At 35.4% G+C, this 23,748-nt stretch overlaps 2 protein-coding genes and 2 non-coding genes across 4 annotated transcripts; 1 reads left to right on the forward strand and 3 right to left on the reverse strand.

The window, feature by feature from the left end:
* Positions 1-163: 163 nt before the first annotated feature.
* TRNAL-CAG (transfer RNA leucine (anticodon CAG)) lies at positions 164-247 on the forward strand. The gene has a single exon. It is a non-coding gene; the product is annotated as a tRNA-Leu (tRNA).
* A 21-nt stretch (positions 248-268) lies between these two features.
* On the reverse strand, positions 269-10,336 carry LOC147065529 (venom protease). Its single transcript, XM_085956707.1, has 8 exons — positions 10,182-10,336; positions 9,313-9,428; positions 7,064-7,200; positions 5,639-5,787; positions 5,364-5,532; positions 4,539-4,789; positions 1,835-1,995; positions 269-441 (listed from the first exon to the last, which is right to left on the reverse strand). The coding sequence occupies exons 1-8, from the start codon at positions 10,267-10,269 to the stop codon at positions 280-282; spliced, it is 1,233 nt and encodes a 410-aa protein (XP_085812833.1). The 5' UTR covers positions 10,270-10,336; the 3' UTR covers positions 269-279.
* TRNAL-AAG (transfer RNA leucine (anticodon AAG)) lies at positions 5,991-6,072 on the reverse strand. The gene has a single exon. It is a non-coding gene; the product is annotated as a tRNA-Leu (tRNA).
* A 1,887-nt stretch (positions 10,337-12,223) lies between the features above and the next one.
* LOC147065531 (uncharacterized) lies at positions 12,224-23,514 on the reverse strand. Its single transcript, XM_085957001.1, has 2 exons — positions 21,904-23,514; positions 12,224-12,235 (listed from the first exon to the last, which is right to left on the reverse strand). Exons 1-2 carry the CDS (start codon positions 23,512-23,514, stop codon positions 12,224-12,226), a joined length of 1,623 nt encoding a protein of 540 aa, XP_085813127.1.
* Positions 23,515-23,748: the final 234 nt, after the last annotated feature.

Raw genomic sequence — 23,748 nt, forward strand, 5'->3', positions numbered from 1 at the left:
CAACATAAGGGCAAAACAATGGATAAGTAGAAATAAAATGTTTATATTATTAAAACAAAAATACAGTAATATTTGTAGACATATATTTTTCATAATTTTAATATATTTCTTATATTACAAGTATTTATCCTTAGATACATCATTTTTGACTAATTAATTTTATGTCAGGATGGCCGAGCGGTCTAAGGCGCTGCGTTCAGGTCGCAGTCCACTTCTGTGGGCGTGGGTTCGAATCCCACTTCTGACAAATTTATTTTGGTATTTTTTTTTTATTAGACTTTAAAATACAGAGTTTTCCACTATCCATGGAAGATATTTGTTTACTTTGGTGTAGATTCCTGGGTGATTTTTTTCTCCACAACGAACTCCAAAAGACACAATTCCTACAGCGATCCAGCGATTATTTGATGCTTGAAGCATTAGTGGACCGCCACTGTCACCCTAGAAAAAGAAAATTAAAATAATTATTATGCTTATACTGGTAAGTCCATTCTCCATCTATGAATCTTAACCAACATTAACTATTGATATAATGCATTCAATATACTTATCTAGCGTTCTACACTGCTATGTTATCTTAAAATTTATTATGTTGTGATACTAATAAACAGTGATTTAATTGTTTTGAGACAGTTATACAATTATAGTTTAACAACTTGTCATATTCCTCACCTCATTAGAAATTCTCAACATTTAATAAAACGTTTAAACAGAGGATCAAGAGGGGTAGAAAGTCTTGTTCGTTGAAAAGATGACAGAATTTAAAGGTTGTCACAATCCTCAGCCATGAGGGAATGACTAAGAAGAAGAAACGAGTTTAATGCAGATGACATTGTCACAATCGACAACACAATTGACAATCGATGGGCTGCATAACAATGCATCTCAAATCCGTTTGAAAATCAACGTTTTGTGCAATTACACCTGTTTCAATTCAGATTTACCCCTGATTAGCACCGGGTAAAAGATCGGGAGTGTTGCAATCTTCAAATACATCAGGGGGCATATCATGGGGGGATGGCACTTTGTAAATAGAGCTCATTATCCAAAGTCAACCTAATCGACGCTTGCATTCTGCCTATGCTACTTTAGGGTAACAAGTTATGCCACCATATAAAGGGATAGAGCAACCGTATACTGAACTTTGAGAACGGATTTTTGCAGAGCATACTGAGTGTGTGGTGGTATAACTTTACATTACGAGTAACAATGAGATAAGAAGGTGGACCATTGACATTGACCAGCGACATTGGATCTGGACTCAAGAACGCTTTAACCTGACATGCATGTTCTTCGAGTTCAAGAAGGCCGCTTATTATATATTATGTACCTAGACAATATTATCAAAATAGATAAATGTTAGTCGGTAAATCAACAAATGCTTCAATATGAACACAATATTATTATATTATGTACTGTCTGACAAGAAGATCTAGGCAATAACTGGAAGTCGCTAGTGCGGTTAAAAGTAGGAGGAGCTTGTTAATTCACAGTTTTAACATGTGGACAACTCGTCGCTAACCAGAAGGCGCTATAATCGAAGTGCGGTTAAAAATGGGAGGAGCTTGTTATTTCACAGTTTTAACAAGTAGCAGTTTTCGTCAGCTTCAATAGAGCATTATCAATTGAATTGATTACTTAATTATAACATTTTTATTACTCCTCTTAATCCATGTCCGCTCTTCAGTTTGAGCAAATGGACACAACATGGTGTCTCCAAGAAACCGTCTACCCACCAGACATCCTGCATCTTCCCAGGTGTTACCAGCGTCCTGTAGCTCTGCCATATACACCTGTGGACGGTATTTAATGAATACGGTACACAAATACTCACTTGACAAGAGTCTTTTCCGCCTTCAAAGCCACTAGCACATATCGCAGTGCTCGGTATCACACTATCATAGGTATCTTCACACTGACTGTGTGACCAGATGGGAACATCTACTTCCATGAGGACGTCACTGACAGGTTGAGCATATCCCTGAGTTCCCCAGCCTTCAATTGGGTAGGATAGGAGAAAATATTGTCGTTGATTAGGTACATATTAAAATGATTAATTATTATTGGTAGTTAGTATAAATTTCATGAAAGTGCTGACACATCTCTCATTATCACAGACTAAACTATATGAGCAAATGGTCACCACTTAACGAGACTCTGGCCTCTGCTCTAGAGTATAGATATAGTAGGGGGACTCAAGAGTTCGAACAAGTCATACAACTATTAAATTATATCAAAATCTTAAATAGATGCATTTTTCTCACAAATTGAGTAAATAATACCCAAGGCATAACACAATTTCGACAACTAACATCAAAAGGGTTTATAACAAAACCACTAAAACAGGTAGATGCTTGAACACAAAAAAATGAACCACTAATATTATTAGTGCCATCACTCTCATCTTCAATAATAATTGGATAGGGAAGAGGTACATTGTTATTTTTACTACATAGGTACCATCATAAATTCGGTGTTCGAATTTAGAACTAAGCTCACCACATTATAAAAATTATTACAGCGTACGTATGTAAAATGTTAGCATGTCGTCGCTATAGTACTTGTTTTCCGAATATCCATTTTTGTCAAAATCGACATTTTAATGCAGTTATATTTCTTTTGTCTAACTACACCGAAATCATTTATAAAAATTGTATATTTTCATGTAGAAACAGAGATATTTTTTTAAAAACTCCGAATACGCCATGTTTCGCAACGATTGCTTTGTGCTTATTTTCCGAATGTCAAATAGAATAGCTCGGTCTCACTCTCGCATATCGCTTTCATATAGCGCTGTCTACTTCTAATGTCGCTCACTTCATATGTGACTGATGTCTGTTTTTCGTCTTTCAAAGCGCGCGATTTTGACTACTATTGTGTTATTTTAAGTTTCTATCGTTTAAATAGTGAATTTATCAAATTTAAAGTTATCAATCTTGTCTGGTACATCACCAGTTCGCTCTGAACTTACAGCAGAGTTATGGAAGTAAGTATTTTAACCTAAATTACTGTATTTTGTACTGAGAAACAGAGATAATATCCCAACGGTCATACGAATTGTACAGTGTGACTCGGTAACTACTGTCTTAAAAAATAATTATTATTAATGTCTATAATCAAAACTTTTTCTGTTTTTAATTTACTTTTTATCTATTCATGCTAAAATGTACGCGAATATTTAATCTCATTTATTAATAAGATGTATGTTTATACCTATTTTTTTTTTGGTGGATTTCCATTGAATAGTACATTTGATTGTATTTTCATTGAGTATAATTATAATACTAATGGCTATCCAATAGATATTATGTAAACGTACGATCTATTCAGATTAATTCTGGTTTCGTGAGTGAATATTTTATATAATAATATTATACTCAGGATAGAATATTCGCAATCAATGGTTATTAAATAACACATGCCCCTATTTTTTGTTCCATGCCAATAAAACATAATACCTAATATGCAATATATGGTTTGTAATAAGTTTAATTGTATCAAGTTCGATTAAAATCCATAATGAAGCATTATTTGTGACCAATAAAAATATCATTGCCACCGTTTTAATATAGAAATTAGGAAAATTTTACTACCTACATTATTATTACGTAAATCTATGGATACAGATTTTTTATAACTTTAATTAGGTATATAATTTTAGGTATCAGAATTAGGTAAAAACGATCATTGATACAACTTGATCACCTATTTACAAAAAATCATGTACCTATCAGTAAATTTATTAAAAATTACGTAAATAAATATTAAGTTTTTAAGTTTGTACTTTTTGACCACACGGTATACCGTGGTCCATGCAACGATACGCTACGGTCTTACATTCCGAATGTCCTTGTTTTGTTCCGAATATCCATTTTTCGGAGCCAGCGCTGAGAATGATCCGTATATCCACATTGCTTACTTGTAAATAAAACGTATTTTCTCTTAGTTTAATGAATTATACTAATATATTATTCATCAAATCTCTTCTTGGATAATGTGGCAATCATAAAAAGGAGACAGAGTGCTTGATATATAAACTGATATTTAAATATAAGACAGGGAACTTTGTTTTTCGTTTCCTGAACAATCAACATTTGGTCTATTCGGAAAACAAGTACTATAGCGACGATGTGGCGCCCTCATTCAGCAGACAACTTATGCTAGTGGATTTATAGGTATGTTTGATAGTTGGTATTAATGGTTTATATTTTTATTTTTTATCGAGGGCCTCAAAACCAGTTACTTCTTCACGATGACATTAACTTCTCCATGTCCCGAAACCCCACTACCTTAGGTATACTATTATAGTACTTATTTTTTGAAAATTATTTAAATTGTCCTACATTCTATTACTATCTATGCAAGTGTAGGTTCCTATAAAGATATTTTTTTTAGCAACTGCTCAAAAATAAGTCCAGCAGTGTTTGATAATAATACCTACATATTAACTTTGATGATATTATGTAAGTGCAGACGTTATAAGTCAGATATTTTGATGGCTGCCGTAGAAGTATCTAAAATTATAGTAATATACATACCAGTAACAACGGCATATTTATTTGTGAAATTTTCATTTGGTGGGGGCAGACAAATAGGCCAAATATCGCTGTTGAAAGATGTAGATGTAGATGTGTGAAGTTTCAAAATCGCTATATCGTTCAAGTAAGTGGGCACATGATATTCGGCATGTTGCTTTATATCCACTACTCTAAAATCTCTGGAATTTGATTCGTCAGTTCGAGTGAAGTCGTATTCTGCAAGTCTCACCCGAATTTCGTGTGCTTTAAAACTGCAATGGAAAACAGTGAACTAAATAACATTATACGTATGATTTTTATTATAAAGTTGTAGAGAATTGGAAGTAGATAGGTAGGTACATATTCAAAATTAGTGTTGTTACCAATGGACCAATTACTAGAAAAATATAGATGAAACTTTCAGGGGCTTTTTATGCTTTCTAGTTGTGTAAATTCCAATCCATATTAATTTGCATTATTACGAATATAAAATTTCATAATAAATTCTGCATTGTTGTTATTCATAGACATCTTTTGATGATAATGTTATACCTACTAATTTCGTATTGATACTGGATATATTATTATGATGGGTGTCGTGTAATCACAATTCATTTACTGAGTAGACATCTCTTGACAATAATGATATACTAATTTGGTGTAGAAACAAGATAATAATATTTGATTGTTTTATAATTATATTACAGAGATGTCACTGTATTTTCAGGCATGAACATATTTTTTATGATTCTCACTCCTTTCCAAATTATTGTATGTGTGATTTGAGTGGCAATAAAATTAGAAATATAAATAAATGACATAAAAAGAAAAAATAATAATAGTTACTTGTTGGTACAATGCGCAGCAGTAAGGACATGTCTATCAGTAATGAGAACACCACCGCAAAAATGCGAAATTTTATTTCGGAGAAGTGCTGCCATCCAGGGCCATTCTTTTGGGTCAGCCGGTCTTCCGCCAATAATGCGAGGTCTTGATTTTGAAGTCACTCCACATCCTGTAAAGAAAAAATTACATTTGCCTATTCAATCTCCCTGAACACTTCTAATACCTATATTATAAGAATTCCTAGATCAGTGGGTAGGTAATTTATCTATTTTTACCAAGTGATTCTGGATTAACATCTTCTTCGTTGGTTCTGGAATTAACATTGACTTCCAGGTCATTGTCAGAAAGGTCCGCTGAAGTGCTGTCAATTTTTTCTTGAATTTTTGCTGTTGTATTTTGTTCTGGACAGCAGATGCCCACAAACCTTAAATATCAATATAAAACAGCTTTTTTGTAAGTCCACATAAATATTTTATAAATCAATATGAAGTCCAAATATAATTAATCGGATAAGATTAATTTTTTAGAAGTTGCTAAGATAATAATATTATTATTACTATGTACATCAATGTCATTGATGTACATCGAAAACGGTTGATTATATTATAAAAATGAAGACCAAAAATATGATAGCGGTGGGATTCGAACCCACGCCTCCGAAGAGACTGGTGCCTTAAACCAGCGCCTTAGACCGCTCGGCCACGCTACCGACGAAGCTGTGCGTGTTAGAAAACCGTTGGGTTCAACATTTCGCAACCGAACCAAGTCGATTTCACTTACAAAAATAAACATTCAATTATTTACTCAGTGAAGTGGGAGGGGAATTATGTTGGTAGGATGATATAAAAATAAATTATATTTCATAGATGCTATTCATTTATTATTTATTCATATTATTAAGTATTGTTATTTAAGTTATTTATATAATGAATGAATAATTAATAAGTAAGTGAGTTAAAGAGTAGGTACATAACTATGTAGGTATCTACCTACATATCTACTATGTAAATAGGTACTAGAATAAAAACATAGACAATGAAAAATTGAAAGACTGGAATTGAAACTGAACCTTGGCTTAATTATTGTATTTTTACCGAACCGGTACGCACACAGAAAAATGGTTTAGGGGTTTCATTACTAAAATATCTATGATACTTAATTTATTTTTGATTGTTTAAAGCAGAAGGAGGAGGTGGGGTTAACAAAAACTAAAAGGTATCAGTGTCTTCCGCATTTATCCCGTCTACTTCTTATACATACCTGTTTTAAATACTTATATTATATATTATAATCAATACGTTTGAAGAAATATTTATTTAATTCAAAGATAAAATTACAATTTAAAAGAAAACTGTGCGTTAGTTGAATAACTTCACCTTGGAGGCCGTCCACATATTATGACGTCACACGATTTTGGCTATTTTAACCCCCCCCCCCCCATTTTCACATAACCTTTTACCCCCTTGTCTATATTGCGTCACACTTTTAACACCCCTCCCTTAAATGTAAAAAAACAGAAAAAATTTATCCTTAAATCTCTGAACCTCAATTTTGTGTTTTGAGATCATTTTATATTTTTTGTTTAAATACTTTATGACGACACATTTTCTCAGACCTCCCCCCCCCTAGAGAGTGGCGTCATATATGGGTGCTGTCATAAATAACATTTTGAATAAATGCAGATGTATGTAGGTACTTACGTGTTTTCGATCATACAGAAAAAGCTCATGAATTTCGTAAAACTGTTGCGTATCTCGTCCATAATGCAGTAGTGAAGATGCCGGCAGAAGCCTGGGCCCCCGCCGGGGGCCTCACATGCCTGATATCTGTTGTTAGGCTAAAATGAGATATTATTATGATAATCAATTTAAATTTTTTTTAGTTCTTGCTGGCAATCGCTTTATCGCCGAAAAACATTATTACAACCCCAATAGAAATGATAAAAGGAACCATCATTATTTAAATTGTGTGATTCTCAACCTTTTTGATTGGCGGAACTGTTGGTCTATGGGCGGAACCTTTGGGCATTTTTGGGGATTCCAAAATACTATCCCTAACTGTCACTGCAAAAATTGATGTTAATTTAGTACCAATTTACTAAATACATATTTTTTTATTATTTTTTTTTATTTGTTGCATAACTATCTAAAGCGTGTACGAGCAAAGAATATACCTAAATAAACATTGGATATTTAGTTAGATTCATTCATTATTTAGAAAAACGTCACAGAAAACATTTTTAACCTGACAACCAAAGAGTTTTTAAATTATGCTTTTCTTCGGAAGCTTCTGAGAATGTTCGTGGAACCCCTGCGCCGTTATAATATTGTACCCACCGCGAGTGGAATAAAGGCGCTGCCATATGCATGGGCCCCACATCGTGAAGCGGGCCCCCAGGCTAGGATCATTGGGGGGCCTCCCTACCTATTGATAATGATAAAGGCAGTGTGAAGCTCTACAGTAACGTTTTCCAAATGGTGTACGCTGTAAAATTAATAATGTGTATGTTTAGTGTTTTATTGTATATTTTAATATTTCCATTTGAACTATTATGGAGATGGCGAGTATTGATACACAATTAAAAATTGTATCCAACCACATAACTTTAAATAATATATAATATTATTGAAGGAAAATAGCGACTTTTTTTTTACTATTAAAGCAAATTTGTGATGTGTGTTTATCTCACTTATCTGGTCGACTCGCCTCGCTGGACCCCTCCTTAGCCCGGGCCCCCAGGCTAGAGCCCCCCCCCCCTTGTGGGGGCCATGGTCATATGTTGCGGACTCGGTTGGGAATCACTGGTTTTAGATGAACTATCAAATATGTAGCATCGTAAATAACCGTAAGGCATAAAGCCCATTGACGCAGCGAGTGCGGCGCTCGCGCAAAATTTCTACAAGTGGCGCGTAAATCAACGAAAATACAACGTAATCAAATACGCCATCGCCCACTGGATTTCACGACGCATTATACGCGCCCGCCGCATGAATCATCCTTTTTTCGCGAATCACCGCTTCTCGGCGATACGAATGAAAGAAAATACAATGGAGTCCATTCATTGAACACGGCTACCAAAATTACGCCGCTCGAGGCCTCGTCGATCGACGGGCGAAAAGCAATTATTTAATAACAGAGAATCATTGTTTAATTTTACTGCGTGTCAAGTTTATCGCTGGTTGAATAATGTCGTCGTACATATTTATTACAAGCCCCGAAATAATATAATATTGTTATTGCTTTGTTATGAGAGACGCTTTAAAAATAATTGTTTTGTGCTGCTTGGGCCGCTTATTACATAGGTGAAGGGTAATGCGCGGGAAGAGACGTGTGATTATGGTTATGAATAAACACTGCATTCGCCGACTTCGCCCGCTCGACGCGTTCTATGAGCGCTATCGCTAAGAGTACACAGGCCACAATATTATTATATTTTTATTTACAAACAATGCATTCAATGTTGCCAATGTTGTGGATAGGTATTAAGTTGTACAGTAAAGTTACCAATTCAACCATTTGTTATGTCATGTCCAAGTATAAAAAATATCTCACATAACTACTTGAGTTTATACCGCCATTTGCGAATCTCCTTACTAATCACCTGATAAATGAGTCGGCCGAGAAATGTTGTTAGTATTTGAGATAATAATAGGTATGTATAGGTACTTGGACATCATGCTAATATCATTCTGGAATCAATGCGAGGTAAGTATTATATTACAAAAGGTTCGTACCTATTAATTATCCTTTTTATTATACCTATTACCTAGTATAATAATTATTTAGAAACACAAAGTCTTGTATTAAAAGATAATATTGCACAATTAATAGGTCCTTATACCTATTTTACATTCTACATCTACAACATTATAATATTATTATACCGCCAAGGATACATACGAGGAAATAGGTATATAATTTTATATATATTTATATATAAATGACGTACTTGGAAATTCCCGATAGAAATGAATCTCTTCGATCTTGATAAAGCAGATTCATCATCAGAAATATACAGTCCACCTTCACTCAGCTGATCAACCCATTCCAAGGAATTTAATCCATCTGCAAAGAGGACACATGCTTATTGTATTTTTATAATAGGAATACTATTTAATATTCGGATTTCAATATTATTATTTAATTGATACGCTATATATCTCTATTATATTATAATAAAGATATAAAGAGAATAATATTATTATGTGCACATTTATTTATCGTCATTGCTAAAGTTGCCATCTCTGCGACACCCTGGGCCCTAGATGGCCAATTCAAAATGCAATGCGATTAATTTTATTCTAACTACTAACTAGTATTATTTGCAACCCCGGGCTTCTGATTTAATTTAATTTAATTCTGGCTTAATTTTTTGATTCCGAATTCCGTTATTCCAACACTGTCAACCACGGAGTTTTTTTTTTAATGGTATTAGAAAAAAAAACACCTGTTCATGTAAATGAGTATGGAATTACAAGATCGGAAGAAATATGGATAACAATTATTAAGTACATATACAATTTAGTACTTATAGCCTACTTATAATATTATTGTGTACTTAATTATTCTTACTTAATCAATAAAAACTGCTGCCAAATAATGTGAAATATTATTGTGTTTTTTTGTAGTATAAATTCATAATATTATTAAATATATTGTACCAATACAATAAAATATTATATTTTTTGTCAAAAAAACGTTGGCTATTGTGTAATCCCGGTCTTTGCCATAATTCCATGATTAAAAGTCTGTCGAATTTATTGCAATCTATGATAAAATTGTATAGATACAGAGAGATATCAGAAATTTATTACTTACCGGTTTTAGAATTATCAGTCACATACGAATTCACTATTATTGAATTTAAACTAAACACTAAAATTAACCAATTACATTTGTTCGCCATTTTTTACGTAGACCTATTCAGTGTATTGAAAACAATTCGATTTCAAATTAATAATGGCGCAAAAGACAATATATTAACTTATTCTAAATTTAAAACAATCGGACAGTTTATTAATTTCAAATTCTAATTTTTAAAAATATATATTATTAATTATATATTTATATCACAGTAGGTAAACCGTCGAGGTAAACTGTCGAGCGATGAATGTGGAATGATGGAACATGCATAGATTTCAAAAGATGTAAATGAGAACAAAAAACATAAACATATATAAAACTTAACAGCGACATCTTATCAATTTAGAACAAACTCTTAATAATTTTATTAAAAATTAGGTTAATTGTTATTTTATAAATTATTGTGTTTATAAACATACACATTCAGTATCTGGATCATAAAAATATTACAGTTTATCATCTCGGCGGGAGAACACTATTGCTGCCTGATCAGGTGTAATATGTTTTTTTTTATAATTATAATTTAATTAGTTCAAGGTATGTATGTCAATAATATCGAAAATACAAGAATATTATTAATATAGGTACCTATACCAAAGCAAGTAAATATTTAAAAGTATTATTATTTATATTACATACATTTTTGGGTTTTAGTATTATCAGTGATGTACTTACCTCTTTGGTAAAGAGTTCGTATCGGTTCGGCCCGGATCTTATTGAATTCGTGTCCTAATCTCTAAGGCTTCGGCCACATAGGCAGGTGCCTCACTAGTCCCGAGCTAGACGTTATGCCTGTCTACTAAAAACACTACTGCCACATTGCAGATGCAGGCTACTTGCTTAGGTACAAATTCATTTGACATTTGGGAGCACTCAAGTCAACAACGATATGTCACTCTCAAAACTAAACAGAAAGCTACTCCTCACAGAGAATTTAAGTTTAAAATTTCGAGTCTCAAATTCGAACTTGTTGGATGCATTCATCCCATGCGTCATTAGTCATAACCTCAAAATATACGGTGTTTGACGTTTGTCATACTGAAGCAAAATCTTGCAAAATCCATAGACAATGGCAAAATCACTAGGTGATATAATAAAAATAACCAACACGTTTGTTCGACGGTAGGCATAAAGCCCACCAAAGCGGCGCTCGATGCGCTCACTACGAAGTAGGCCCCCTCCCACTCGCGCATTACCCTTCACCTATGTAATAAGGGGCACAAGAAGCACAAAATAATTATTATTATCAGCGTCTCTCATAACAAAGCAATAAAAATATTATTAAATTTCTCGGGGCTTGTAATTAATATTCACGATGGCATCATTCTACCAGCGAAATATCGGACACGCAATAACTAAACAATGAGTTCACTGTTATTAAATAATGGCTTCTCACCCGTCTATCGACAACGCTTCCAGAAGCGTGATTTTGCTTGCCGTGTTCAATGAATGGACTACGTTGTATTTTCGTTAATTCGTCCCGCTGAGAAGCCATACAACGGTGAATCATGGGGCGGGCGGGCACAATACGTCGTCAAATCCAGTGTGCGCTGGCGTATTTGATAACGTTGTATTTTCGATGATTTACGCGCCACTTGTGAAATTTTGCGCGAGTGCCCCACTCGCTGCGTTAAGTGGGTTTTACGCCGTAGACTCACGAGGTGACCCATAATCACGTAGCGAGACGCGAAGCGTGCAGTGTGGTCATTGCGATAGAATAGTATGCGTTCATTCACTAGGATATGTCACCTAGCACGTAGCCACCAAGCAAGGCACCTGCCTATGTGGCCGAAGCCTAATGGTTTAAATCAGATAAACAGCTACCTCGACGTCTCATCAAAACCAAACAATGTTTCACACACGAGATTCAGCGTTTACGTGGTATACCTAAAAGTAAGTAGGTAGATACCTACCTCATTCATGATATTTTATCAATTGTGTTGACTCATCACTGTACATAATATTAAGAAATATTTTACGATACCTACGTATTTCGTTCAGACGATGACCTGTATCGAGAAAAATTCCAAATTTGACATGTGAGTTCATATAATTATGTATTAGAATATTATTACCAAGGATGTGTTGTGACTAATGTGAGGGGAGAAATACAGCTAAGTCATCTAGGAACTCCACTACGTGGAGCCACATATTCTCCGCTTATCAGTTAAAATAATAATTTACTTGTACTTACCTACTTCATTCCAATACATATATTGGCATATTAGTCAATGTCCTTCTGTTGTTTTCATTGACCTAAGTAAAACTATTTTATTTTTAAATTGAAGACGCTGAGAAGGTACAACCACGATTTACGTTGTAAGATAATTCCCTCGTCACCCCACAAAATGGTGTGACTCCATTATGCAGGCTTTGGACTCAAGTCACCCAATCTCCAACTTAAGTCCACAGAACAGAAGAAAAAAGAAGGATCAGAGCCTTGATGCTGGTGGTTGGACTGTGTAGGTAGAATGTAGATTGTAAAAACAGAAAGAGACGGCGGAGGGAGCTTTCGGGCTGCGGCAGACAGATAGAGTGATGAAGGAGACCAATACCCATATTGGGTTGCGGTGCCGATGATGATGATTGATACTATCAATATTAAACTTCGTTATTTCCGAAGAGACATCACTGACTCCGGACATAAAATTAAGGCGATTATTACATTCCGATGTGACTTAATGGGAATGGGATTATGTTTATTACAAATAAATGTTGTACAACTTCTTAAAAACTTTGATGGAATTAAAAAAGTGGTAAGCTGTAGCTTTGTGTAAGACGTAGGTACCAAGGGATAAATCTAACAATTCTAATTTTATAAAGGGATAGGGATGCGATCCACAGATATAAAAGAATTTTCATAGCGATGTATTGATATTTTATAGTAATATAAATTTAATAATTTATTCATGGCTGTGTTGATTATGATAAATGACATTGAACGGAAACAACCAATGTTGATTATATTATGGATTAAGAATTTTTAAGATTAGAAGATTAGAAACAATTTTTACAGATTCGATGATGATATTTAAAATAATCTATTAGCTTACCATAAATCATAACAGTTCTGTAAACGTAAACGGATATAATAAAACATTCAATGATTTAATTTATTCTTCCAATAAATTATTATTTGCGGAAGTAATATTTTACAAATATTTCAAATTGTTGCTGTTTGGTAAGAATAATGGATTTTTGGCAACACTAGATATTATTAGTTTCTGATAACTTTGATGTTTTATAAAAGATAGATTTATTTATTGTGACTGGTCAGGATAATCCCCCCCCCCCCCTCCACGTGCACAAACGCATTCTATTACCACTTGTAGGTGCGACAGGTCACAAGAACTCTTGGTTATTACACCCATAGCTACTTGCAGGCCATGTATTCATGGCTATACTGAAGGTGCAGAGTGCCTGGGTGTCGGGAATTTAGACGGGAAAATGAGTGCGGAGAGGGGTTCATGGTTGACGAGAAACTATGAGTAATAGACGGGGTGAATTCGGTTGTTAGTGGCACCTAGATTGTGACATATTATTACGTTTAGGTTTTCACATATGTTGCCACAAAAGCACTGACATAATAATATGCACTAATTTTATGAAATTTTTATTCATGAGCATTTGTGATATAAAATACATATATTATAGATATATATATATATATATATATATATATATATATGATGAAAATGGTTCTTTTTTATTCAATTTAAAAAATATACATACAATAATTGATAGCACATCCCTATCGCCTGATATTCGACGTTATAATTGTGTATATGGTAAGGTAATATGAGAACTCCAGAAACTTATTAAGTATAATATGTTAGTTCTATGTGTACATAATTTAATTTAGGTCTACTGACTATATACGTGTCCAAGTAATACTATAATGAGACATGGGTACAGGCATTTAGACTTTTCTAAGTGTGTAATAAACTTTTACTTTTCTTATCACCGCTTGAATTTTACATACACAAATAAAATGCGATCTAATGCCTGGTCCACACCGGCAACAAGTCGCGCGACAACTCGTTAAATTTTACAATAATTATCATAATTTCTTAAGAAATTTTACGATAATTATCATGCTTATCGTAAAATTTAACGAGTTGTCGCACGACTTGTTTTCGGTGTGGACCCGGCATAATATACGAATGCTGGAAATGATGTTATAGTGAAATAAACTATTTAATTATTACGTTCATTATGACAGGTTCCAATTTTGAGAAAAATATGTATTTTCGATAACAGTCGATAACAGACAAATAAAATAAATAAAATAATAATTACAAGATAAAAAGAACATGTTTATATACTTACCACGTTTTTAAATTTTCTGTTATCATGTAAACTTGACAATTCTATGTATTAATAATTTAGGACAAATAAGGCAATTGTCAACAAATCATTTTTTTTTGCTATAATATAATAATATATAATATAATTATATAAAGATATAATAATAGTGGATTGGATTACGGATTTCTTCCGAAATAACTTTTCATACAAAACAGAATTAACTGAAAATGAATTTAATTCTACTTAAAGATGGCTAAAAGTATTAAAAGAATGCATTGGCATCGTGTTCTGATTTATTTTCAGTTCAAGTTTCAAATGTCTAGCTAGTCCGGAAGTTAGTTAAAAATCGATTGCAAGATTTGTACCTTCTGGATAAACAACCACCGGACAAACAAGAATACGAGCTAAGAAAAACGTGGTAAAATAAAAACGTGGTAATAAAATAACGTTACCGTAATTCACATTGTGCACTCAAAAAATAAATATTATAGGTAGGTACGAAAATATGTGTGTTGGTTCTTTAAAATAATGGGGATACTCGCCATGTTCCTAAATTATAGAGCGAAAATTTCATAATAATTAATAAAAATTAAGATATATTTCATACTTAATAGTAATATTATTAATAGTAATATTTTATAGTTTAATCTCTTTATAGCTATTGGATAGATATTAAACATTAATTCACTTTCGATACAAGACAAGGTAGGTACTCATAATTACGGCGAAATGCAACTAGTGAATTCAGTTGGTCAGGTTTTGGAGTAGCAGGTATTCCGCGTAGGTGGAAGGAAGGTTGGCGCCGGGGGCAGGTTTGCGAGGACCGCCCACTAACCCTCATGAGTTTTGCATCATAAAATAATATACCCACATAATATAAAGTGCCTGCATACTTTGATTAAGTAGATTTATGTAAGTACTGGATTATCCGGGTTGAACAGTGATTGTATTGTAACAATCGACATTTGCAATTTATGCAATAGCCCAAATGAAGCGATGTCACTGCGCTGATGTGCTGGCTATTAAACTGAGAAGAAATTCAACATCCATCGTACCGCGTTAAAGGTCGCATCCTAATGGTACCAAAGAGGGTGGGTCGTCCACAGGGTTGTCATATCCAAAGAAAAAATATCGATAATGTATCGAAGCATTGGTATCAAATAATATTTTGTCCTAAATTTCAGACCACCGGTCTAAAGTGTTGCCACTTTTTTGACGGCCCTAGTCGTCCACCTTCAATTCATTAAAAATAAATTCGTTGGAAATTATCGATATTAGTAGGTATAATTTTCTCATAAATATAGAATATTAATTTTATGATCAGAAAAAAAATGTTGATTTTATTATGTCACACTTTCTACAATCTCCTTCCCTCGTAACAAATCATGATATTATAATTTTATTATTTAACTATGTTTGTTTAAAAAAAAAATACATTTTCCTTGTACATACTATTCCTACTCTACTGACTGTCAGAAATAATACTGTTTTTGTGGTTAGATAATATACTCTAAAAAGTCTAAAATCGCTGTAGTTGCGATGTATGTACACATGTTTTGTACAATGCCCAGTGCCCACTATATAGCTAGGCCATGACACGAAACTGTAAATGTCGATAGTAGTTTTGGTTTTTTTAAGTGCAATGTTGTAAAATGTTTGTTAATAAAAATGATGATTGTTTCATATTGGAATAAATGGTACTTAATACGTTAATAATAATTGATTTGGACAATATACCTATACCTACAATCGAAAATTTTCAGTTACTGTGAACTACTGCATTGCATTCGAAAATAATCAATAACTAGCACTACTATCATAAATCGCAATTCAGTACTCCGGCCTGTCTTTAGTCGGCCATGGTTTTGTACTGTATCTTGGCACAAATCACCGTCACTGACACTACAACATGAAATAGGCCTTCCTCCAACATTGTATTCAACCATCTTCTTTCCCCTAACCAGGATCGTCAGTTGGACACACCGAGAGTCTGGGGACCCTTTACTAATATGTACTCCCAGCATGTTGTGGTTAGGAGATTTGACAAAGATTTGTCATCCATTTTTACTACCTATATATACGTATTGTGTCCCGCAAGCCGACATAAATAACGAAATAAAAAAGATGTCGGATGCTTCACGGGTACTTGTTTTCTACTGTGACTATAGAATATTATAATATTATACCCTCACAGCACGCGAGACCGTGACGTGTCGTGACATAATACTGTCATCATCATCATTGCGTATCTCGTGTGCGGTCAGGAGAAGGTCAACGTCACAGTCATCGGAGAGGACCCAGTGAACAATTTCGTAACATATGGGGCAATATGATACATATATCCAAGTCGAACTCAATATCCTAAAAAAACTACATTATATTATAAAACCCAATTTTGATACGCCTTTAGATTTAGGCGCGCCGAGAAAAGGTAAATCTCAAAATGAAAAAGTGTCACATGGTAAAAAAAAAAAAACAACGTAAAACCGACACTCCCAAAATATAGTCGCACTAGCAGGAGATGCACTTTAATTGGGAGTATCCTACAATCACTACATATTAATAGGTTGATAGGTCTAAAATCATATTAAAAACATCATACCAATTCACTAATTTTAAGAACGCGTTTATAATAACTGTAATGAAATATTGACGAAAATCGGGAGCTATGAGAGAGTGGATTTATTGATATTATGATATATCTTGAAGTTATCTTCAGTAATACCATTGAAACGCTTCTCAAATTGTGTTAATATTGTCAATTATATACCTAATCAGGTGCGCATACAGAAAAATGGTTTGGGGTCCAAATCAAACAAATATCCATTATAATTAATTTTTAATATTTTAATGTGGCGGGAGGGGGGAGGTTAATTAAATCTATCAGGTACAATATACTTCCGAATTTACGCCATTTACCCCTGCACTTTTCCGGGTAAGTTCTCCATACTCAGAGATTCAGATTTTTTAGTCAAACTATAAACACCTGACCTGCAGTTATAACCACAAGTGGTTATCGAATGCGCGTGGCCTAACGGTCATAATTTTATTATTATAAGGATTGTAAGTGTCCGTTTGTGTCGTCCGCGCTGTCTTGTATCTTGTCAGAATATTAAAGAAAACATTGGATGCTACAGATAGTATCACCAATTCATGGGTTCTACTGACACATGCGTTGCGTGTCACAAAATGCCACGAAGAGAGGGGTCAACTCATTGAGAAGACTACCTATTCGACTGTCAAATCATATGGGTCACGATTCTGAGTCATGATGTCACGATGAAGAAGAAGAAGTAACATTCTCTTCATCTGAATAAATTGTATTTTTAAGCCCTTGTTTACATGTCTTTACCTAATATAATAATGAGGTATTATCAATCTTACTGTTTTCGTATGCTTTGTTCTATAAATCTATAATATTCCCAATCTTACAATAGGACGACTTTACATTCATACACACAATGAATAACGCATGCATGCACACAGCCACACACACATTGAATAGGTATTACAATGGTCCCTGCGATCCACATGTTAATAAAAACACTGAAATTTTCTCATATTGCTATTCTTATATCTATGCCTATGGTATTTTGTCTGTGTTTTAAAAATGGTTGTCGAAATTTATATTTTTAACTCAGATTAACATACTTAAATAAATAAAGTTTTAAAAAGTTAGTTAAATTCAATATTGCTTTTTTAATTCAATTTCAATTCAATTCAATTCAATTCATTTTTTTTTTTTTTTTTTTTTTACATATTGTGGACATTACAAATTATAAGTTTAAGACGTTCACAACATGACATTTAGAAACAAAGATATATAAATATAACAGTATTACATAAAAAAGAGATATATCAGTAGATGAATTAGATAGGTACAAGGAAGTACACCGGATGAGCTAAGCAGACCCTATTTTAAGATTTTATAAAACAACATCCACCTAAACTCATTCTCACGTAGGTGGAATATATCAACACCCGAAGCAATTTCGTTGAACATAGTTATCACTCTCCCAATTGGCATTACCAGTGGCAGGATGGTTCTGCACCTTGGGAGAATAAACAACTGGTGGTCTCTATTTCTAAGATAGTTATCAGGGACACACAGGTCAACACTGCCCAGAATGGCAGAGTTCTCATTTATACCTTGTATAAGTCGAAAAAAATACGTAGCTAAATAAAGATTTCTTCTAAATTGCAGACTGCAGTATGTAAGCATGCCTAAGAGAAAGTCAGTTGGATAAAGCCACGGATAGTATCCATACAACCTCAAGTAAAGGAGTCTCAAGAATTTCTTCTGTACCCTCTCCACCATAAGGCCATACTTCAACTGGTGCGGTGCCCAAACAATAGACCCACTCTCAAGTCTGCTTCGAACTAAAGAATTAAATAAAAGTTTTAATACCGTAACATCTGAAAAGACCCGGAAAGTACGCATGACGAAGCCCAACATTTTAAGCGCTTTGTTACAAATGGTAACTATATGGCTAATAAATGTCAGTTTACTCTCAAACGTAATGCCAAGATCCCTTACAGATGACATTCGTGACAGAACTCTGCCATGCATCGAGTATTGGAAAAACAACACTTTTGAGGCTCTGGTAAACGATAAAAGATTGCATTTATCAATATTGAATTTTAGTTTGTTACGCCTGCCCCAATTTAATACATTATCTATATCAAGTTGGAGCTGACGACAATCGTCCAAGGTGACAACTTCCAAAAAGAGTTTCAAGTCATCAGCGAACAACAAAAACATAGCATTTTTTATTACCAATGCTATGTCATTTATAAAAATCGTGAACAGCAACGGCCCTAAGTTTGAGCCCTGGGGGACACCAGAAAATGTGTAAAAGGTCTGTGACTGATAAAGGCCGTACGATACGTATTGTTGACGGTTCCTAAAATAACTCCCGAATAGTTTCAAAAATCGATCCGACAATCCAATAAGTTGGAGTTTTTCCATCAGGATGTCATGATCGACTTTGTCAAATGCTTTCGAGAAGTCATTGTAAGAACAGTCAACCTGGTGGCCTCTATCCAGTGCCGATGACACATAATCGGTAAATACCATCAGGTTAGTTTCCGTTGATCGGCCTGCTCTAAATCCATGCTGTTCATTTATTATGAATGACTCAATTTTTTGATAGATCATGTTGTGCATGATCATCTCAAGAACTTTTGCTGGTGCAGAGAGAACAGCTACCGGCCTGTAATTCCCCACTGATGACTCTGTACCACTCTTATGGATTGGAGTAACCTTCGACATCTTCCACGTTTCCGGGAAGATACTTGTCTCCATTGCGAGATTAAATATATATGAAAGCGGGCCTTTAACGAAGTCAATACAACCCTTTAAAAAAATGTAGGAACATAATCAGGTCCCAAAGAGCTAGTATTCTTCAGTTTTTTAATAAACTGAAGTACATCGCCCTCATTAATTGAAAAAATATCGACGGATTGGGCACCACATGACGGTTTTCCTGACGTTGAGGCAACATCCAGATTTGGAATACTACTTGCGTAGACAGACTTGAAATGACCAGCAAATGCTTCTGTCACTCCATGTCCGGTCACCTCTTCGCCCTTCTAACTCATCCTATCAGTAAACCCACCATCTCTTCTTAACGATTTTACGTAATTCCAAAACAATTTAGAATTTTCGCGAATGGAATCTCCTACCGTTTCCATATATGTTCGATAGGCCCGTCGAACAGCTTGTCTCACTTTCGAACGATTGTAGATAACAACAAAATACCATTTTTAAAGTATGTTGGTAGGTAGTAACATTAAGAATTTTCAGCAGCGATTTATTTCGACGCTGATGACGCAATAGATTCGTCAGAAGATTTAAAGGGGCCTCGAAACAGTTCAAACCAGTCACACATTTATTGAATTATAACACAATTGTGTTAAAAAGTTGTGTAATTCTCACAAATTGACTATAAATTATTGCCTAAAATGTCCTAAAACATAACTAAATCTCTGCAACTAACATCAAAGGGGCCATTACATATTATTAAAATTAAAACTGGCGCTAGGGGCCGTTCAGGTCCATGGCCGACTGCACAACGTTTTTCCAGGCATCTCTGTCCAGCGCTCTCTCTTCCCAGTTGACTATCCCCAGCCTTTCCGCATCCCTTTGAATGTTGTCCGCCCATCTCCGTCGAGGGCGGCCAAGAGGTCGAGTGCCAGCTGGTGTGCCTTTGTAAATCCTATAGAGAGTTCTAGATCGTTCAGATCGTACAACGTGGCCCGCCCATCTGAGCCTTCTTGACCTCAGAATATTAGTGATTCTAGGTTGGTATCGGTCGAAGAGCTCAGCGTTTGTGCGGATGCGCCACCGGTGGTTCTCATTGACGGGTCCAAGTATTCTCCGGAGGATTCTGTTTTCAAACACTTGGAGCGCCTTTTCTTGTTTTTCTGTTAAACCCCACGTTTCACATCCATACATGACGATTGGCTTGATGACCACGTTATACACCCGGAATTTCGTTTTGATGGACAGCATTTTGGACCTGAACAGACGACTCAGCGCGAAGTACGCTGCATTTCCACTTCTCAGTCGGTCAGAGAGCTCTAGGGACATTTCATTTTTAGAGGTAATGTTGGAGCCCAAGTACTTGAAGAGAGAGGTTCTCTCGAACGAGGAGTTTCTTATTCCAATGTTTCCAGAGGGTTCAATGCCTCTTGTCATTTTCAAATACTTGGTCTTTCCCACATTTACTCGTAGATTCAACCTTTTCGCTGTGTCCTCCAGAGGAGTGAAAATATCTCTGACTTCTTCTTCAGATTCTCCGAGCACCACCAAATCATCTGCGTAGCCCAATATTTTATGGGACCCATTCAGGGTAACTCCACCTTCTGCTTTCAGAGCTTCTCTAACGGCTTTCTCTAAAGCTAAGTTGAACAGCATTGGTGATAAGGAGTCGCCTTGTTTTAGTCCTGCTGTCACCTTAAAAGATTCTGATATACTACCTTGCATATGAATTCTACTTCTGGATCCGTCCATGCATACTTTTATTATATTTATAAGTTTTGACGGTATTTCAAATTCTTTCAATATATTCCAGAGAGCTTCTCTATCAATAGAGTCATATGCGGTTTTAAAATCTACAAAGAGACAGTGTACATCTTGGGCGTATTCCCATTTCTTTTCAAAGATTTGGCGCAGTGTAAAGATTTGATCGGTAGTACTGCGGTTTCGTCTAAAGCCGCATTGGTAGTCACCAAGAATGTTTTCGGCATATGGTAGAATTCTTTCGAGAATAATGTTCGACAGAACTTTGTATGCAGTAGGAAGAAGAGAGATGCCACGGTAGTTTGCACAGTTGAGTTTGTCCCCTTTCTTGAAGATAGGACAGACCAGTGATTCTTTCCATGCTTCAGGGATCTTTTCTTCCTCCCATATTTGTTGCAGTAGCTCAAGCATGGCACTAAGAAAGGTTTCTCCTCCATGCTTGAGAAGCTCCGATGGAATATTATCGTTTCCTGCCGATTTGTTATTCTTTAAATAACTCAGTGCTCCCATCAACTCTGCCTTATTTGGTGGCGGTATAAGAGGTTCTGCTGTCGCGATTTCTGGCGATTCCAAAGGTTCATCTGGTACAGAGCGTTGAAGTAAGTTTTCAAAATGGGACTTCCATATGTTTAGCACTTGCTCTTTGTTTGCCACTATCTGACCCTGTTGATCTTTGATTTGTAGCGTGCTAGGTTGAAAGCCTCTTTTTTCAAAGCTCACTTTCGAGAAGAATGATCGAGTTTTATTTCGTTTTGCTTCTTCTTCCATCTGCTCAAAATTACTTTTGATGAAGCTTCGTTTGCACTTTCTCAGATGCTTTCGGACATTTTTGCACGTCTCGCTATATCGTTTCTGTGCTTCTTCGCTCTGCGTATTTTGCAGATAGAGCGCTCTTTCTGCTCTTCTCTCCTCCACCATTTGTCGGCAAGTGTCGTCGTACCAAGGGCACTTTACTTTCTTGGGTGCCAGTCCTATCGAGACTTCCGCAGCTTTTACCATTCCTTCTTTTAGTCTCTTCCACCTCTCATCGATACTCCAGGCTTCTCCTTCGGTGAGTTTTCCGATTTGGTTTTTTAACTCTTTTCTGTAGCTATCTCTTCCGTTTGGAGTTGTCAGCTTTTCTATATGGTACTTCACTCTCGTCTTCGCATTTGCGTGGGCTGTCTTTTTAAGTTTTTCCCTAAAGGTTGCTATCGATAAGTTGTGGTCCGTATCACAGTCAGCGCCTCTGTAGCTTCGAATGTTTTCAATAGCTTTATGGTGTCGTCTATCAATTAGAAAATGGTCAATCTGGTTAAAGGTCTTCCTGTCCCTTGAATTCCAAGTCACTTTATGTATATTTTTACGAGGGAAAGTGGTACTTCGGGCGATTAAGTTTTTGGCGCTGCAGAAGAGAGCCACTTTTTTACCATTTTCGTTAGAATGATCATGTAGGCTCTCTTTTCCAATAAAGGGTCTGAATACAGCTTCCTTCCCTATTTTCGCATTGAAGTCTCCTAGCACACATTTGATATCATGTCCCGGTAGCCTGTCAAAAGTCGCTTCAAGGAGATCATAGAAATTATCCTTTTCGGCCTCTTCTGAAGTCTCTGTCGGGGCATGTACATTCACAAGTGATATATTAAACCATCTTCCTTTGATTCTGAGCACACATATGCGCTCGTTTACGGGTTCAAAAGAAAGTATAGCATCTGCTACTTCTCTAGCGACCACAAAACCTGTTCCGAAAACATGTTTCCCCTCTGTGTTTCCGCTATAGTAGATAACATGCTGTCCGACTATAAGTTCTCCGCTATCCGGCCAACGGGTTTCCTGGATGGCGGTAATTTGGACCTTATATTTTGACAGTTCTTCCACTAGGTTTTGAGCTGCGCCAGCTCGGTATAGGCTGAGTACGTTCCAAAATCCTATTCGTAGTCCATTTTTCGGTCCGGGTCGTCTAGAAGCGGTTGCCATATGTCCGAGGCATTGTGTAGTATTAGTAACCTTTGGTGATTTCACGGGAGAGAGTGGTTAACCCTCTGCCCAACCCCCAACCTGGAGGGCCAGGTCTGTTGGTCCGCGGGAGATATTTTATTTTTCTCCTACCCTTGATTAGGGCATTCTCCTATCCGCCACCTGGAGACGCGCTCTCTAGGGGTTACAGACTCCCATTACATTACATAGCAAAAAATAAATCAATAATTTTCG

The sequence above is a fragment of the Rhyacophila brunnea genome, unplaced genomic scaffold (genome assembly GCF_057557595.1).
Source record: "Rhyacophila brunnea isolate RB1 unplaced genomic scaffold, BYU_Rbru_1.0 scaffold_6, whole genome shotgun sequence".
In the NCBI taxonomy this organism is placed as follows: domain Eukaryota; kingdom Metazoa; phylum Arthropoda; class Insecta; order Trichoptera; family Rhyacophilidae; genus Rhyacophila; species Rhyacophila brunnea.

Excerpts from the sequence above, each read along its gene's own strand:
- LOC147065529 (XM_085956707.1), bottom strand. The coding sequence starts at position 10,269 with ATGGCGAACAAATGTAATTGGTTAATTTTAGTGTTTAGTTTAAATTCA. Across the intron at positions 7,201-9,312 it reads TTTCTATCGGGAATTTCCAA|CCTAACAACAGATATCAGGC; the intron begins GTACGTCATTTA and ends ATCTCATTTTAG. Across the intron at positions 5,788-7,063 it reads TTCTGTATGATCGAAAACAC|GTTTGTGGGCATCTGCTGTC; the intron begins GTAAGTACCTAC and ends TTGATATTTAAG.
- LOC147065531 (XM_085957001.1), bottom strand. The coding sequence starts at position 23,514 with ATGGCAACCGCTTCTAGACGACCCGGACCGAAAAATGGACTACGAATA.